The sequence below is a fragment of the Schistocerca piceifrons genome, chromosome 3 (genome assembly GCF_021461385.2).
Source record: "Schistocerca piceifrons isolate TAMUIC-IGC-003096 chromosome 3, iqSchPice1.1, whole genome shotgun sequence".
NCBI lineage: Eukaryota > Metazoa > Arthropoda > Insecta > Orthoptera > Acrididae > Schistocerca > Schistocerca piceifrons.
The window spans coordinates 144,210,506-144,230,750 of NC_060140.1; the positions used below are offsets into that span (position 1 = coordinate 144,210,506).

Below are 20,245 nucleotides of genomic sequence, written 5' to 3' on the forward strand. Positions count from 1 at the left end.
GGCCATTCCTGGCTAATACCTGCTAACTAGAACATGTGCACAATTTATCCGCCACTGATGCCTTGCATGGACGTTTCATTGGCGGTCTCTTTCCACTTAGAAATATGATTGTCTTTAGGATACGTGTTAGACTCGATGACAATGGTGTCCACCAAATTGTCATCAGGAAGTGATCTAGACACTGCATGACATCATCCACTTCATGTATGAATTGCAGGTTTTCCTGTAAATGCAAATTTATAGGAGCTTGTGGTACTAAAACAATTACACTAGTAATTGTGATTATCATTACTGGAGATCACTGGAGTATATGATTGTTCAGTATATTCCACAACACATTTACAGTCTGCCTACCCTCCTATGCAAAAGACTCCTACCATTTCCTCTACTGATTCTCCACAGTTTCTGTTCCCCATTCCACACCAACAAGTCCGTTCCAAATAGCCTAGTTGTTTGTGGTTGTCCCATCTGTAGTGATGAGCACCCTTCTCCAAATAGGTCATCTCTTTGTGGCCTTCAGAGACTGAAATTACTCCTCCAACCTTGTTCAGAACAGTCTCCGTGGCCTTGTCTCCACAGTCTCTTCCCATCCACCACATGCCCACTCTTAGGCTGCAAACAAATACTCCTCTCATGACTCAGTACCATCCAGGGCTGGAGCAGTTGAATCACATTCTCTGCAAGGGTTTTTCTCTACCTCTTATTGTGCCCTAAAATGAGAAAAGTGCTCCTCACTATCCTCTCCAATGCTCCCACAGTGGTATGCAGCTGCCCACTCAACCTAAGCAATATCCTTGTTCATCCCTACTCCACCCCTGCTCCCAACACGTTGCCTCATTGCTCATATCCCTGCAGTAGACTCAGATGGTAGACCTGCCCATACTTACTGCTATCACATACCCCACTCCTGTCACAGGCCTCTTCTATCCCATCAGAGGCAGGACACCTATAAAAGCTTTCATGTGATCTACAAACATAGCTGCAACTAATGTGCCGCATTTTATGTGGCCATGACTACTAACAAGCTGTCTGTCCATATGAATTGCTTCTGCCAAACTGTGGCCAAGAAAAGGCTGTACTGCCAAATTGCTGAAAACGCCGCCCAACGTGACGTGCTTCACTTTGACTACTTCACAACCTGTGCCACCTGGATTCTTCCCATTAACACCAGCTTTTCTGAATTGCGCAGAAGGGAAATTCTCCCTGCTGAATATCCTAGCCTCAGCTTTTGTTAATCCCTGACCTTCACCTGCCTTAATCCCTTCCCTGCTTCCACTCAGTTACTACACAGGCACTGGTCTTCTATCCCACCAACACATGTACATAATCTTTTGCCCTTCCCCTTCCACTTCCCCCTCCACCCCTCTCCTGTCACCCATCCCACACAGCATGGCATCCTGATGCTGCACCTAGCAGTCCTATGCTGTCCCTACCCTGTCCCTCCTGCTTGCTCCCACAGGCAGCACTAACATCATGCCCTCCCCCACCTCCGCGGCCTTTCCTGCTTTCCCTCACCCTCTGTGACCCATGCCTCTTCCTTTTGCCCACTGTCTACCTCAGCTAGATTTCTGCACAGCGCAGATGACATTGCCTTGGTGCCTCGAAATGACAGTGGCTTTTTGCGTGTGACTTGTTAAAATACAAGATAACTCCTGATTCTGTGCTAATGTATTTTCTGCGTTATTACTGAGGTGCCTGAGGAAACTTGATGGTTTTAAGTTTCTATTAAATTTTGAAGTAAGAGATGATCTTTCAGTATGTTAAGTGATTGAAATATTGTAATCTTTTCTGTTCTGTTGTTTTTCTCAAACAAGTAGCAACAACGCTAAAGGCTGTTATCCTTTCCACTGATATTTTTATATAGCTAACTTCACAAGAAACTTTACTGTAATAGTTAAAGTGATAATTAAAAGTGCATTAAAAATGATAATATAAAAAGGGTAAACACTAAAAAAGAAGCAGAACTTTCTGACACTGTACATCATATGCCAGCAAGGACAACAGTCCAGTTTTCACTCTTTGCCAGTGAGATGTTTACTCACCTTCCTACTGTTATTGTTTGCATTGTTACTTACTGCACCCTAGGAGACTGAAAACCAGGTCTCTAAAGGCCTTCAAAATTGTAAAAGGCCTTTCGTTGTCAGTGCACTACCAATTGATCTATATGCACATGTCTGACGGATTGACTAAAAGTTGCAGCTGACCAATATGTCTTCTCAATACCTTTAAAATTCCTAAGTTATCTTTCTCTCAGATGTTCATAAATAGTCTGTGAGAGGCAGGATCCAGGTTTGTGTCCCAGTCCAGCAAGAAGTTTTAACTTACTACAAATGGTGGTCACATTTTATACTTCACTAAGGTGTTAAAATGTCACGTCACCATAAAATCCATGATAGCTGGCTGTGGTGAAGAGACAAGGCTGTTCTGTTCTAATTCTGTTAAGTTTTTCTGACTGAATTCTGAATGCTGGCTGTATAAATCGGCAAGAGTTCTACTAATGGAGATCATTCATGCCGGTCACGAAATCTTCAGTCATCAAACCTTGTCGTATTCCCCTTTAGGCTTCTTCAATAGTAGATGTTTTGACAGTTCTGTTGGCATCTACTTCAGAACTCCTCTGATGTCTGTGGATGACTGAAAACTGTCAAGACAGTATTACGTTAACTTATAAAAGGCTATTTTCTCTCTCTTTTAAAAAACAAGGGGAGTTACTAGGCTGCCATTGGTAGCCTGTAATCATTGGGTAATTTCTTAAAGTAGATGCTAGAGAAATTTTGTGATCAATGTGATGGGGTTTCTGTGAGTTCCTATTGTCTTATGTAGCAGCTGACATTTTGTTTGGAGAATTTCGAACAAAAGACATAAAGTAATGTGGAGCTAAAACCATCTCACTAGCTCTGCTTTGTGGATGACAGGTTTGTTGTACGGCCTTACAACGGAGAAAGGAAGGAAAGAGAGAGAGAGAGAGAGAGAGAGAGAGAGAGAGAGAGAGAGAGAGAGAGAGAGTGAGTGAGTGCTGCCATTCTGGCTACCAACGAGACAGTTGTGACCAACCGACCCCTGTGTTGTCCCCAGCCAATGGGGTCACTGAGATGCAGTGTGGAGGGGCATGGGGTCACTAACCACTCTCTTGGCCATTGCCAGATTAGCAGACTTAGTGCTGTTACTGCTTGGTCAAGTAGCTTCTTAGGTAATAATAATAATAATAATAATAATAATAATAGAGTAACCGACACACAGCAGAATCCTTCAGAAGAATGATGTAATGGCTACATTTCGCAGTCAACACAAGATTAGACTACTACTGACCTACAACGGAAGGGCTGCACCATCCTCCACACTGTGGGCATATATGTAGTGATGTGTCATGGTGACAACTGAAAGAACATGAGCATGAATACCACACACATTTAATACAAAAGGTAAAATCAGTGGTGCAGGGCAACAATAGATGCGACCAGCTTATGGATTATAAGAAACTGAGAGGAAGAAATGTTTATGGAAGGAAAGTTTGTGAAGTAGTTGATGAAATTGAATAATGAGTACAATTTCAATAGAGATGAAGGGTATATTCTTCTGTATCCATGTCTCCCCACTATCACTGAAGAAACTCCCAGTCAGAGGAAGCAAGGTGGTTAAACTACTACCAGGAAATGACCGATGAGTCACAACAACATTTTGGATTCCCGCGATCTTTCAGTATTTCTCCAATGACAATGGCCTACCAATAGCAGCTTTAAGGTTTTTCTCTAGTAAGTAACTCCATCTCTCAAAAAAAAAAAAAAAAAAAAAATGCGTGGGGAAAATGAGCCTGTTATAAGGGAACGTGGCACTGTCTTTTGACAGTGTGCAGCCATGCAGGGTCACCTTTGGAATCCTCAAGAAGGTCCCAGCAAAGGGAACAATCATTGAATAGTTTGGAGAGGAATGTGATGCAGCCTAATGACTGGGAAGATTTTTTCATCAATGACAAGGACTGCGAAAGCCTGCAAAGTTATCAATCTTGCTATACTTTGTTTTGCATTAGTTTTCTCCAGGAGAGAACATTGTCTGAAAGGTCAACAATGTTTTCAATTTTGTTTATGTACCTGTTGACCAATCAGTGCAACTATAAATCAGTGCAACTATATGGCAAGTGAAATACCTTTACTCCATCAGTTATTTTTATTACTATAAGCAACAACTGTTGATACTGGCTTTGATGGCAATGAGAGTGGAAAGTGTACAATTTGATGGTTATTGATGTCACAATCTCCAGTATTCATGTTTTGTTGATATTTCAGATGATAAACTACGCCATTTTCAGCGTGACCCATCTGCACTACCACCAGCAGCGAAAAATAATGAGAGTTTGAAGATTGTTTTGGTTGAACCAAAGAGTGAACCTGTTGAACATATTCCTATACAGCCAAAAGAAGAACCTGTGGAGGAGGAATTGATTGAAGAGGTTTGCTCAGTTATATCCGTTATTGTTTATTCCCTTAAGTGCGTAATGCTGATAAAGACACCATTTTACAATTTGAATTTAAGAAATTAGTGTTACAGAAGAAAAATAATTGATGGACAGCTACAAACTGAAGTTGGACTTTTGTGTAGTAATAGTTTTATACCAACCCATGTTCATTAACGAATGTTGATAGTTTATTAAAAATTGTTACATTCCTCATTTAAATTGTGTATCCTGGTCGTTTTTTCTACTTACCCACTAGTAAAATCTCAGTAAATACAGTATTTACTAAACATTCATCAGACTTAATGGGAACTACTGGGCACATTCCCAAAGATTTGCATTCACTTTCTGTCCACAATACACAATATTGTTGTTGACATAAACTAGGTTTTGTATTGCATCTTCTCACAATCTCCAGAATTTTTGGTGACTCTAGTCCAGCTGGTAACACTTGTTAGTGTTTATAATAAGATGGAAACACTTCAGAAACATTCATTATTGTTTATAAAATAAAATATAATTAATTGTCTTTATACCACTTGACTGTTGCAGTTCTTTTTACATTTTTCCAAATAATTTATTTTTCTTTATTGTAGACTGAATGTATGTAAAGAACTGCTACTGACAATCTAGTGAGATCTCACAGACTCATAGATGAGTAAAAAATTGGATATCTTCCGTTGTTGGGAGCAGGGTGCGTGGCCTCTGACATTAATTAATGTTCATGCTATTAGTTTAAATTAAGATTATCTTGAAGGCAGGCTGCTAATCAAAATATTAAGTGAATCTGATCATAAATTTAGACAACATTGTCTATGGAGTGCAGCGACCTGGTGCAATATTTAGGTTACAATCAAAGTTGAGATTGCAATAATATTCATTTATTTACCAGTTTCTACTTATGTTAAAAGCCATCTTCAGGATTTTTGGTCCCTTATGGCTGGTGCTGGTGGCTCATTGGTTTTCTTGCGGTGCCACAATTGTACACTGTCCCCCAAGAACCTGGCTCTCACAGACGCCCTGGCGACGGATACAAGTAATCAATCGGTGATTCTATGGCATAACCTGCCTCCTTTGTCATTACATCTCTTTCCCAATTCCAGAAAGCGTCATCCTCCAGTGGAACTGCGGCTGTTTTTTCCTCCCACCTGGCTGAATTATGTCAACTTTTAAGCATTACACCTGCATTTTACATTGTCCTTTGCGGCGAGGACAATGCAGGAAATTACCCTATGTAACATTTACCTCTCTCCAGATGGTGATGCATTGTCCCCATGTATTGGCTGCACTCATTTCGCAATTCCTCCCACCTGTTCTACTTCTAGGTGATTTTAACACACATAACCCTTTGTGGGGTGGAACCAAGGTTACTGGCTGTGGCAAAGATGTTGAGGACCTATTGACTCAACTCAACCTTTGCTTCCTAAAAACAGGTGCCCCACACATTGACACACATCCAGCCAGTGATGTCTTGGTTTGCAGTCCTGGCCTTCTCCCATCTATCCACTGGAGAGCACGTGACAACAGGTGTGCTAGTGATCACTTTCCAATTCTCCTGCCCTACCCCAGCATCCCTCATCTCGCTGCTTGCCCAGGTAGGCTTTTCCCAAGGCTGACTGACACACTTTCACATCCGTTACCACCGTTGAATCTCTGTTGCGTGCCACCATCAGTGAGGTGATTCACACCATCACTAATACCATTATTGCCACAGCTGAGTTGGCAATCCCTTTTTCCTCCAGTTGCCCCCGGCAGAAGTCGGTGCCTTGGTGGTCGCCTGAAATCACTGTGGCCATTAGAGACCATAGGAGAGCTCTCCTCTGTCATAAGTGTCACCTGTACCTGGAGAACCTCATTTCTCTTTCTTCTCAGGGAGTTCCAGGGCTCAGAAATAGTCTACACCAATGGATCAATGGTCGACGGTCTTGTTGGCTTCGCTAACACTCACATTAGACATACTGAACAGTGCTTCTTGCCGGACGGCTGCAGTGTTGTCATTACAGAGTTGGTAGCCATTTATCACGCCCGTGAGCATATCCACTCCTGTGCTGGTGAGTTCTTCGTCATCTGTAGTGACTCCTTAAGCAGCCTGCAAGCTCTCGACCAGTGCTTCCCTCGACATCCTTTGGTAATGACCATCCACGAGTCTCTTCATGCACTGGAGAACAGTGGACATTCAGTTACTGTCATTTGGACCCCAGGACATGTCAAAATACCGGACAGTGAACTTGCTGACCGCCTGACCAAACAGGCTACCAATAAAACAGATCTGGAGATTTGCTGGCCGGAGACCGATTTGTGATTGTTCTTCTGCCGGAAATTTTTCACGATCTGGGATACTGAATGGTGCACCTGCAGTACACAAAAATAAACTCCGTGTTATCAAGAAGACAACAAATGTGTGGTGGTCATCCATGCGAGCCACTTGCAAGGAATCTATTGTCCTTTGCTGGCTCCACATCAGCCATACGTGGCTAACACATGCTCACCTTCTCCATCGTGAGGACCCATCTCAGTGTCACTGTGGCTCCCCTGTGGCTGTCGCCCACATCTTGTTGGACTGCCCAATTTTAGCCACTCTGTGCCGGACTTTTAACCGTCTCAGCAGCCTGCGCATGGTGTTGGGCGACAATGCCTCAACAGCAGTTGTAATTTTATGTTTTATTCGTGAGAGGGGGTTTTTATCGTATCATCTAAGGGTGGGCGTCTGGTCTTCTCTCCGAGGTCTCCACCCTCCCTCCAATCTCACTCTGTGTCATTCTTTCTGTGCTTTTTGTTTGCCTTGTTGTTCGTCTTTTCCCAATGTATGTTCATCTTGCTGTGTCTTTTTGGACTGGACATTTTCATGTGTTGCAGAGTGGCTGGCTCATCCTCTCTTGTTCTTGTGGTCAGCCAGCCCAGACCATCTGCTCTAAGGTTTTAATACCTTCCTCTACCTTTCCTTGTGGTGTATGTCCCCCCCTTCCCCCCTCCCCTTTGTTCCTTTCTTTCGGTGTGGTTCCCATTCCTTTTACCCGTTTTTACCTCACTAAATTAAATTTGGATCTTGTTTTGCCTTGAGCCTTGTTTGCGTGAGGAAGAAGGGACTGATGACCCTGTAGTTTGGTCCCTTTATATCCCAAACTAACCAACCAACCAACCATGGCACAGGATATCCTGGACGCTCTCCTGTCTCGTAAAGGCAGGAAAAGGAATTAATTTCCCACTGGGTGCAGCTACCAATGGGATTTGTTCACTTCACTGCTGCTCGTTGTTCTGTCCCTCTGAAGGCTGTTACTATATACATGACCAGGAAAGTGTGTAGGTGGCAGGATCAGTGGCTGACAGTGCATAGCAAGCTGCAGTCAGTGGAACCTTTATTGTGACTATGGCTTTGCTCCTTCTGGAGAACTTGGCCCATTGTCTGATGGCTTTATGGTCTTGTGGATGAAGCAACATAATAGTATTGGTTCTTTTTTTTTTAACCAAAAAGTCTTGAACAAGCATTGAGGTGTGAGCGGGAGCATTATCATAATGCAATTTCCATCAGTGGTTTTGCCACAAGTCTGGTCTTTTCTTCAGGTAGCTTCATGCAAATGATGCATAACATCCAGTTTTCCTTATTGACCATACAACCATCACTCATGATGCACTGTCCCATTGTAATAGAAGAAAACAGAGAGAAGAACCTTCACATGTGATCCAGCTTGTCGAATTTCTTTTGGTCTTGGTTCTTCAGGCAGTTTCCATTGGGATGGCTGGTCATTGGTTTCAATGTCTTACCCAAGTATCCATATTTCGTTATGTGTTATGGAGCTTCTTTAGAAATACTGGATCATTGTCAACTTCATTCAGCAATTCCTGAACAATGTGTGCACATCATTATTTTTGGTTAATTTGGAACAACCTTTGCACCTACATGGTTCATGCTGGAAAAAAAAGGAAAAAAAAATGGTTGTCATGAGCCAGGGGATATGCTGACGTCATCAGCAATCACTCTGATTATGATTCGGCAAGTTTTCAGGACTGTTTTCTTTACTACTTCCAATTTGTCATCAGTAATTGATTTGCTAGGGTGTCCTGGGTAGTCATCATTTTCAACGCCTCTCGACTCTCTTTGAAATATTTATACCACTTGGATACTCTGTCTTACTCATAGTAGATAAGCCGTCAACATTTCGAATGCAGTGCTGCACGTGACTCCCTCCCTCCCCCCTCCCCCAAAGCAAAATTTAATGCAAATTCTTTGATCCATCTTTTTCGAACATAAAAATTTGTCGAGCACTCGAAACTATGTATAACCTTTTCAACTGTCAGCAATAAACTAAATATTCAAAACGGGTGAAAATGCAAACATACATCAGGAACATGTGTACCAACAAGATTAAAAAAATCCTGAAAGTAGTGTGTATAAGCCCCACAAAATTGAAAAATTCCATTACTCATATAGTAATATCTGTGACAGTTACACACTCTCCATATTTTTACCTGCTGTAATTCTGCATTTATCTTTGTTTCTGCTGTCAGTTGAAATATACACTGCATGGTAGATCTTGTTTTTACAGATGATTGTTAGTGATGAGCCTGTTCTTGATACAGAAGTCATTCCAGAAGTGTCTGAAACTATAGCAAATGGTGTACCTGAAACAATTGTCACAGTAAGTACAGTGTGGTTGTAGGGCTAGAAATACAATTGTAGCTTCTTCTTTCAAATACTGAAATAACTAAGTAAATTAAATTAAATTAGAAAACCATCAAAATTGCATAGAAGTTTGTTTTTATTTTAATGTGATAGGTTTTGGACTTTAGTCCCTTATCAAACCATCCACATAATTCGTACCATAACACTATAATGTGTGTACACTGGCCACATTGCTGGTATGAGTTTCTAAGTGCAGGTGACTATTTGCATACAAGAGTCCAGTACTGGATGCAGCACTGGACTGTTGCATTCAAATAGCAACTTGCACTTAGCCACTCAAACAAGCAATGTGGCCAATGTACACACCTTGTGGTGTTATGGTAGGACTTATCTGGATGCTGTGATAATGGACTAAAGCCAAAAACTAGTTGCCATTTAAACAAAAACAAATTCCCGTGCAATGTTGATTTCGTGATTCCATTAAATCGTAACTTGCTGCCTATTGCTATCCAGCATGCTGACAGTGAGTAAATAAATTAGTCTAATAGTATGGAAATTACATACTCATCTCCAGACCTTGAAATATGCTCAACTCACATTTTCTGTATTACATCTGATGTTTGAGCTATACCCTGCACAATATTTCATTTACTTACACAAATTTTGTTTGTTCTGCTCATAATAACTTCATCAAGAGGAACTGAAAGTGGAGGGAAGAAAGATGTTGGCTTGCTGAACACATCAGGTTTTCCATAATTTTCCTGAATAACTTTTACACAAATACTAGATAAACAGTAGGAGAAGTAAAGGATACCACTAATCATAAAGTTGTGTTTAACAATTAAAAGGCACATGAAACAAGTGTGCAATAATTACTAATCTCTTGAGCAGTACCCTCGGTTGGATCTATCATACTAACTGAAACCATTCTTACACACACACACACACACACACACACACACACACACACACACACACATACATACATACATAATTTATTTAGCTACAAAATCATGTTCATGATATGGGATACATCTCATAACTATTGTTCGATAAGCATGTACCTTTTTACGTTGCAGTAGTTTCCTTTTTTAATGTGAATGCAGCCAAAAGGCCAGTATGTCTGTGGCACAGCTGTAGGCACCCACATGGCACCGTCCTGTGCCATCCTGTTCAGTGGTTGTTAGCAGAAACCTTACTAGCTTCCCAAAACCCCTAGCCTGCTTCAGATTCATTGATAATATCTTCATAATCTGGACTTGCAACCAAGACACCTCATCCCCATTCCTTCAAAACCTCAATACCTGCTGTCCACTTCACCTGGTCCTCCGCAGCCCAGTGTAAAACCTTCCTGGACATTGACATCCTCCTCTCTGATGGCTCCATCCATACCTCATACCTCTGTCCATATGCAACCCACCAACAGTACCTGCATTTTAACAGCTGTCATTCCTTCCACACAAAAAAATCCCACCCATGCAGCCTGGCCACCCAATGACGGCAGTAACAAAAACTCCCTTGCCCAGTGTGCTGAGGGTCTCATTGAGGCCTTCACAGAGAGGCACCACCCCAAGACCTAGTTCCTAAACAGATTTCTGTGCCATTTTCCCACACACACCCCAATGCTCTCACCTCCCCCAAGAACCAGCTACAAAAGAGTGCCCACTTCGTCACACAATACAATGCCAGACTGGAATAACTGAACCAAATCCTTCATCAGGACTTCATCTGTCATCATGCCCCGAAATGAGGGACATCCTATCCAAGGTATTTCCCGCCCCCCCTACATCATGTTCCATCATCCACCCAACCTCCATCCACCCAAGAGGGTCCAGTTACGACTCCCTTTTTCCAAGCAATCTATAAGGATTGTTATGTAGAATCCCAGAAAACAGAGGTCATCACCTTAACAGTGGACAAAATGGTCTTTGCCTTCTTTGGTGCACATACACCAACCTGTGTCCATTGTTTTAATTGCCGTTTTGACGCTGGTGTGTAATGATGGAGCCAGGTTTCATAAACAGTCACAGATCAGCAGAAAAAGTCTTGCAGAGTGTGATTAAACGATGCCACATATCTTGAAATGTTGTGCCGGATGTACTTATACTTGACTGTGAGCAATCGTGGCACCCACCAAGCACACAGCTTCTTCATAGACAGTTCTGCATGGAGGATATTGTGCTCTCACTCATTTGAGATACCTACAGTCTATGCAATCGCACAAATTTTTATTTAGCGGTCTTGCATTACCATATGGTGGATTTTGCCAATGGTTTCCTTTGTGGTGACCTCAATTGGATGGTCAGAGTGCACTTTGTATTAGATGATTGTGCGACCACATTTCAGTGCAGTAATCCAGAAGTAAGAAGTCTTCAACGATTGTGCAGAATCAGAGTGAACTTCATCTAATTCTGTTTATATTTGTACAGGGTGTATACGACCCGGGAGATCCGGCAAAAACCCAGGAATTTTTTCATCCGGGAGAAAACCGGGATAAAGCCGGAAATTTTTCGGAATTCCAGGAATTTTTCAGAATTCCAGGAATTTTTCATTGTTTTAGTTTTCAGTTAAATTTTTCTGATTTTGACGGATAAGAACCAATACTCTAACAAAGGATATTACTGTATCCTGCTTCTGCAGAATAATATTGCAGCAACAAAACATGAACAAGAGAGAGAAAAAAAAAAAGAAAATAAAACTTAAGTTGCAGAAGAAATATGCCGTATACAACAATAAAACACAGTGCTCATACAAGCATTTGCCAACTGCAAAGTGTGTCAAAGGCTTTGGGAAGATTATGCAATGCTTCCTAACAACAAATTGTCTCCGATGAGTGTAACGTCACAATTGTTTACTTTAGATTTGTTTGAGCAGTTCGGGCGGGCTCTTGTGCATGTGCAGTTGAGTCCCGTATGAGAAGTACCTTCTCCCGCTTCTGGCTACAGACGTGTGGTTGGGGGCCACAATCTAATATTGCTCCGGTTCGGAAATATTGGAGATCCGGGGCTGATCCACAGAACAGTCCGAGTTGTAGTGGGGTCTCCAGGTGACCCGTATTTACGTTTAGTGATTTTGCTGTTTCCTCTTCATTTATTGCTCTCACATTAAATGAAAACAAAACAGATATCTATGGCCGTGAGCTATCAAATGAACTAAAATACGTTCACATAATTACAGAAGGCTAAAATATGTTATTAGTTTCAGGTTTTATCTCCACCTTTTGGACGGTCAAGCATTGATCGCCTTGCAGAACAATGAAGTTATTTTTGTTAGTTTGCTAAAGAAATTTGGCTTTTATTAATCTTTTCCGCTGGGGCAGTCAATTTATTTGCAACAAAGTGTTTAATTCCGTACTATGGGCTAGTTTAAACTGATCGCTGCATTTAAAAAAGTGCATGTTTTCATCTTCTAGCTCGTATGGCATTATGCCATAATAAAAAACCAAACATGAGGTAATACAGTACCGGTACTCAAGAAAATTTACATCCGAATCTGGACATACGAATGTGCACTTTAAGCCGAATTATGCATTGTAGTATGGTTCACGAAATTCCGATGTTCTTGGAGTATCCTCTGATGTCTTGTTTCTTTTATGACATAGTGTAAGATCTTTTAATGTTTTACACCTACGAAGGTACAGGCTTCCTGCATCATTGTAGCTGCGCAGTGCGGTGACGCCTGTTTCTGGCGCTCTCTGGCAACTACTGAAACGAATGTATTTCTAACAGGTCACAGGAAAATATTGCGAATGTTTGTTTGAAAAGTGTTACTTTCAAAGTAAATTTTCTTTTATGCAAGATGAATTATGTGCGAGAATGTACGATGAATTTCTTAAATCACAGAGCATTTGACTCTCCTTTAAAAATGAAGTCTTTGAGGACTTACATTTAGAAAAATTTTGAGCTCAGAAGATCAGACATTTATTATTTTACTGACACATTTGTGTGGTGTACCTTAAAGTGTAACACGCGCAAAAAAAAATCAACATTACATGTGAAAGCTTAGCTTCTCTTGCAGCTTATTAATCTTAGAGACCAATATTGCATGTGAAAGTTTTGCTTTTCTTGTAGTAACACTGTGTGTGTTAATTTAAACCATTAACTTTTCCTATTTGTATGTACGCGCTACTTAACAGTGATATTGCTATTGGCTGACTACATCACATGACCTTCGCTAGAAGATTTGCTGTCATCGGTTGGTGAGATCATGTGACGAGCTATGACTGGCTACAAAAGCGCATTGCAATCCTGATTTCAGTGCTTCTGAAAGTAACATGCAGCGTTTGGTGGAATTTAAATTTACACTTTCGTAATACGAAAATATGCAGCGTGTTGTTTTTTTTACTGGGTTTGATTTTTTAAAGATCCGGGAAGTTCTACGTCGGTCTATAAAACCATAACCATTCAAAGGATTCATAAGTCTTACAGTTCCGAGGAAAAGTGTATTTTCACACGGGAGAAAGTGTAATTTTAACCGGGAAAGCTGGGAAAAATCCGGGAATTTTTTTTCTTGTCCGCGTATACACACTGTTGTACGACAGTCCAGCCCTTCGAACTTTTTGTTTGATAACAATGTGAAACTCAGTTTTCTCCATTTTCAATCACAGTTGACTCATTGACCAATATCGACAGCTATTGATAGTGTATTACACACTGTACATTGTTGAAATTCTTTATACGATCCTTGGAATAATCCAGAGGTGCAACAAAAACGTTCCATTTTGTTTCATGGAAATTTACTGGACTTTATGAAACCACCATCATAAAGGTAAAGTGACAACACTGTCCTATCTTTCAGAACTATTTTGTGCAAAATTCATAGCATTTTCTCATAAGTTTAGTAAACACAACAGATATACATAAGACATTTTATTCATCAATAATATATTCTTCTTCACTATTTACTTCAGTTTGCCAATGCTGGGGTAACTCTTTGATTCCACAACTGTAGAAACTGCATGGCTTTGAGACAACAAACTCGTGGAGTCATGTTTGGAGTGCATTTTCAACAAGAAAGGAAGTCTCTTGAAGGTTATTTGAGAGAGAGCAAAAAAGATGAAAGTCTGAGGGTGCAAGATCTGGTGAATAAGATGGGTGCGGAATGACTTCCCAACCCAGCTCCTCTATAATGGTTTCTGTCTGTCAAGCAGAATGCAGGCGAGCATTATCTTGGAGTAGCTTCTCTTCACGAAATCTTCCTGGTTGTTCTTGGATTTTGTCTCAAGACATTCAGTTGTTGTTGGTAAATGTCAGCAGTGATGGCTACACGTTGGGGAAGGAATTCTTAATACACCACTCTGTCGCTGTTCCACCAAATGCATAACATTATCTTTTCTGAATGCATGCAGGTCTTTGTATGAGGAGTTGCTGCTTTGTTTGAAATTAAACCATTCCTTTCTTTTCCTTATGTTAGCATAAAAACGCCATTCCTCATCATTAGTGACAATACGTGATAGGAATGGTAGGGGTTGTTCACAAGCCAATTGATGACCAGAAAGCAGAGATGCTTGTGAATTTGCCTTAGAGCATGCGGTACCTGAGTTTAGAGCCTTCCGTAGTGCATGCAAATGTTGCATGATGTGGAATAATTACAGTTCATCAGATTTGACAGTTCTTGAGTACACTGATGGGGAGCATAGTGGATTAACGCATTTAGACTATCTTCATGAAACCCCTAAATGTAGAGTCTTTAATGTCGAAACAATCCTCCTTGAAAGCATTTTCTTGCTGTGCTCTGTCCAGTAACATTATCCCCATACGCAGTGCTAATTTTTGTGGCTGCCTCCTATGTTGTCACCCCTCTTTTGAACTTAAACAGAAGAATATGTCGCAAATGTGCAGATTTCTCCACTTGGCGCTCCGTTTTCCAGTGTCTACAGCTCCACTCGGTATCTCCAAATGGCAAAATGACAGTATGTAAACACAAATAGCAAAATAAAAAATGACAATTGATAAATAAACCTATAACAACTGGAATACCAACATTATAAACAAAAACTCTATGAACTTATGCACCAATGTAATATTAGTTCCATTCTCGGGGAGGCGAGAGAGGCATGTTGTAAGGACAGGGCACAGAGACCCCAGAGTGAGAGGGACCCGCATTGGTGACAGAGTATTCAGAAAATAGACCATAAAATTGAAACAAGAGGTAGTTGCTGAATGTATTGTTAGTAATGCTGAAAAGAAGATGAAGACTGCAAAGAAGTGGGACAAGCTCTCAAAATGCAGAAAAATATAGCTGTTTAAGGAATTAATGGGCTATGTGCAAGTAAATATTATAGCATAATGTAGAGAAAAATATAAGTTTTCATTGGAAGTGGGTAACCAAATGATGAAAGTGGACTGGACTATCCACGTCCTTCCTATGTGTGTTAGGACAGTGAGGGAAACATTTTGAATACCCATTATGGTGAATATCTGTCTATGTAGTTGAGTGGACGGCATGTCTGACTTTTATACAGGGGACCTGTGTTCAATACCCAGCAGTATTTTACAAGAGATTTTTTCTTGTTGGAAGGACTGGATGAAAGGGCACTGTCATATGATGCCATTTGAGTATTTAAGTGAGTGAGAAGTAGCAGCTCCAAGGCTGGGAAACTGGAAGTGGCTGGGAGAGTGATGTACCAACGCTGTGCACCTCCGTACCACATTGGAATAAAGACGTTGGCAGAGAATCACTCACTAGACAGTTAGTACTTAACACTTCGGAACCGGACACTTAGAAGAACATTGGGCTTAGGAAACTGGCCATCTATGTCGTTATTTAAAGCATTACTGGCACACGTGTAGTTAATGTGTCTCTAAGAATAATATGTGCTAAAAAAGACAAGCTCCGTGATATATTTTTCATATTTGCTTTATTTCTTTGATAGATTACAAATTTTAAATAATGAAAGAAAGTATTATCATCCTTCCAAGAAGAAAGTGTGAGGTGAGTTGTTGAGCAATTTCTTCCTCTTTAGATTCCAAAATTTCTTGCTCGCTCAATGAACATGACGTATTTGTAGCAGAACTACAGTGAACTGCGAAACCTAACAAGTACACACATGAAATTACGTCAGTGTGATCGTATCTGACCAGCCATTTGTGACAGCAGCTGTTATGTTAGCCAGTGTTTCTTTTGAAATAGGTTAAGAAATAGACAACAGCAGGCAGAACCAGTCAGGGGACAGGTAGTGAGATGTATGTACATTATTCTTATGTGAAGTGAGTCAAATTTCCAGAGAAAATCATGGCCTGACCTGTTCTTGAGTGCAGTCTTTTTAGCACAAAGTTATGGCCCAAGTTATGCTTGGGCTTGGTCTCTGGAGCGGTAATGGCCCATCAGAATCAGTATGTGGAGCTGGCATATTGCAGTAAATTAAAACATAACAAATTATTAGGAAATATTATGTTTCTGAATGTTAAAATTGCAAATAAAGCTTATTTGAAGTTAGAAATGTAATAAAGAGTTTTTGTGTCCGACATTAAAAATCACATCTACATCTGCATGGTTACTCTGCAATTCACACTTAAGTGCCTGGCAGAGGGTTCATCGAACCATTTTCATACTACTTCTCTACCATTCCACTCTCGAATGGCGCGTGGGGAAAAGGAACACCTAAATCTATCTATTCGAGCTCTGATATCTCTTATTTTATTGTGATGATCATTTCTCGCTACGTAGGTGGGTTTCAACAAAATATTTACGCATTCAGAAGAGAAAGTTGGCGATTGAAATTTCGTAAATAGATCTCGCCGCAAAGATAACCGCCTTTGTTTCAGTGACTGCCGCCCCAACTCGCATATCATATCAGTGACACACTCACCCCTATTATGCGATAACACAAAACAAGCTGCCCTTCTTTGCACTTTTTCGATGTCCTCCATCAATCATACCTGGTAAGGGTCCCATACTGTGCAGCAATATTCCATCAGAGGACAGGCAGTTGTAATGTAGGCAGTCTCTTTAGTGGGTTTGTCGCATCTTCTAAGTGTTCTACCAACAAAGCACAGTCTTTGTTTCGCTTTCCCCACAATATTATCTATGTGGTCTTTCCTAATTAAGTTGCTCGTAATTGTAATTCCTAGGTATTTAATCGAATTGACAGCCCTTAGATTTGTGCAATTTATCGTATGCCCAAAATTTATCGGATTTCTTTTAGTACCTATGTGGATGACCTCGCACTTTTCTTTGTTTAGTGCCAATTGCCACTTTTCGCACCATACAGAAATTCTCTCTAGATGATTTTGTAATTGAATTGATTGTCTGATGATTTTACCAAATGATAAATCACAGTGTCATCTGCAAACAATCTAAAGGGGCTGCTCAGATTGTCACCTAGATCATTTATGTAAATCAGGAACGGCAGAGGCCCTATGACACTACCTTGCGGAACACCATATATCACTTCTGTTCTACTCGATGATTTGCCATCTGTCACTACGAACTGTGACCTCTCTGAGAGGAAATCGTGAATCCATTGACACAGTTGAGACGATACTCCATATGCACGCAATTTGATTAATAGTCGCTTGTGAGAAACGGTATCAAAAGCCTTCTGGAAATCTAGGAATATGGAATCGATCTGAGATCCCTTGTTGACAGCACTCATTACTTCATGGGAATAAAGCAGGATTTTTATAACACATTTTGAAAATTACTGTCCTTGTAAGTTGAATTTTCGCAATAAATGATTGTGTAACTCATTTGTAAGAAGAATGTAATAATTTCAGTTACAAAGAAGGCAAGTGGAATAGTACCACACTATCAGTTTAATAAGTCATGCCTGAAAAAACTGACATGAATTATTTTCAGAAGAAATTTAAAACTGGTAGAAGCCTGGGGAAAGATTAGTGGTGTCTCTGGCGAAATATAGGAACATGTAAGGCAATACTGCCACTATGTTTTATCGTAAAAGATACGTTAAAGAAAGGCAAACCTACATTTGTATATTTGGAGAAAGATTTTGACGGTGTTGACTGAAATACCCTCTTTAAAATTATGAAGGTAGCAGGGAGAAACTACGGAAAGCGAAAAGCTATTTACAGATTATGCAGTAACTTGGCTGCAGTTATAAGAGTCGAGGGGCACGAAAGGGATACAGTGATTTAGAGGGGAGGGAGACACGGTTGTAGCCTGTTGCCATTAGTTTTCAATCTCTACCATGAGTTAGTAATAAAGAAAACTGAGGAGAACTTTTGGCAGTGAATTAAAGTTCAGAGAGAAGAAATAAAAACTTTGAGGTTTGCCGATGACAGTGTAATTCTGTCAGGGACACCAAAGGACTTGGAAGAGCAGTTGAATGGAATAGATAGTGCCTTGAAAGGAAGATGTAAGATGATCATCAACAAAAGTGAAACAAACATAATGGACTGTCACTGATCAAAAGGAATTGGAGTAGGGAATGAGAGACTGTTTGGACAGCAAAACAACTGATGGTTGAAGTAGAGAGGATTATAAAATGCAGAATGGCAATAACACAAGAAGCATTTCTGAAGAAGGGAAATTTATTAACATCAGAGTTAAAGTTCGAGTCTCGGCCCGGCACAGTTTTAATCTGCCAGGAAGTTTCACTAATTTAATTGTTGGTAAGTCTTTTCCAAAGATGTTTGTCTGGAGTATAGACTTGTACAGAAGTGAAACATAGGTGATAAACAGTTCAGAGAAGAATAGAGCAGGAGCTTTTGAAATGTGTTGCCACAGAAGAATATCGAAGCTTGGGCAGGTAGATAGAATAACTTATCATGTGTTTCTGAACCAAATGGGAAAATGTAATAAATTAATGGTTCAACTTAACTAAAAGAAGGGGTAGGGCACATCCTGAGGCATGAAGAAATCACCAGTTTTGGGGGGAGGGGGGGGGGGGGTCAGGAATTGCAGTGGGAGATCGTGGAATGAGTACAGTAAGCTCACTCAAATGGGTGTAGGTTGAGGTTGCAGTAGTTATTCAGAGATGATAAGCCTTTCCCGGGATAGGGCAGAATAGAGAACTGCACTAAACCAGTCTTCGACTGAAGACCACAACAGCAGCATAACTCATTAGTCAGTGGAAATATGGAGAATAAACTGCATCAAACCAGTCTCAGGACTGAAGACAACAACAACAACAACAACAACAACAACAACATATCAGTAATCATTTGTACAGCAAATGTTGCTAAACTATGACACTTCATTAATTCTAGAAGCTGGGCTTCATAATTACGATTGTCATCTATCTGTAATTCCAAATTCTTAACACTTTCTATTTCTTTCTTGGTTGTGTGTAACTATTTTTATAGTTGTGCAGTTACCTGAGAATTTCTGAATTTTTTTAAGGGCACAAAGGCAAATTGTCATAACCACTTATGTCATAACCTTAGAACACTAATACGAGAAAAAATTTAAAAGCCACTACACGTTAAGCCCAATCCATGGAAGGAAAGAGAGCTAAGAACAAGGACTTCCTCTTGGAAAAAGGTCCACAAAAGATGCTATAGAGATAGCAGATCTCCCAAACTAAACATCAAATGTCCTTCGCCATATTGCTATGACTGATAAAAAGTAAAAAACGGTCAGTAACCTGTGCGTCATTCGTTAAAACGGCCGATAACTCAGACAGCAAACATACACTACAAGGGAAGTGTTTAAAGAAAGTGCATTTGGTCAGGAAACAGTGAACCATCACAGATTGACGACAGTGAGCACACCACATAACCAATGCCAATAGCTAAATCAACAGAGCCCAATATGCAACATAGTTAAAATGATTCCCTCATGGCGCAAGGGCTGAGAGGAGGTCGGCCAAGCTCCAGGGAGAGTTTTAATTTCCCAAAGCTTCTTCTCAGGGAGAGAAGACCAGTGGTGATGCCAAAATGACACCACCTGCTGGCAGACGGGAATTGGAGATCATCGGAAGGAATGGAAGAGCTAGCAGGCCAAGGTAGGGGGACTGCAGCCTTGGCAGCAGAGTCAGCAACCTCATTTTCTGTCAGATCGGTGTGACCAGGAGCCCACATCCACAGCGGGTCCCTCAAGAGCAAGCAAGTGGAAGCTTTCTTGGACCTTTTGCACTAAGGCATGGACTGTGTACAGCACACACAGGCTCTGAAGGTCAGGGAGAGTTTCAGAGGAGGTGACACAATTGAAAAGCCTGTGTCACTGCGTGTACTATCATTGCCCGATACAGGGCAAAGAGCTCTGCTGTAAAT

General features: G+C 40.7%; 1 protein-coding gene across 5 annotated transcripts in view; it reads left to right on the top strand.

Annotated features, from left to right (window-relative positions):
• The window catches only part of LOC124788064 (bromodomain-containing protein 8), a 264,061-nt gene that overhangs the window by 127,145 nt on the left and 116,671 nt on the right, over positions 1 to 20,245 (top strand). For 4 of the 5 annotated variants that reach the window (XM_047255155.1, XM_047255154.1, XM_047255158.1 and 1 more), the window contains 2 exons: positions 4,284 to 4,447; positions 8,995 to 9,087. In XM_047255155.1, coding sequence (XP_047111111.1) covers positions 4,284 to 4,447; positions 8,995 to 9,087 — 257 coding nt within the window. The remainder of the gene's footprint in view (positions 1 to 4,283; positions 4,448 to 8,994; positions 9,088 to 20,245) is intronic. The other variant, XM_047255157.1, reaches the window with a different exon arrangement.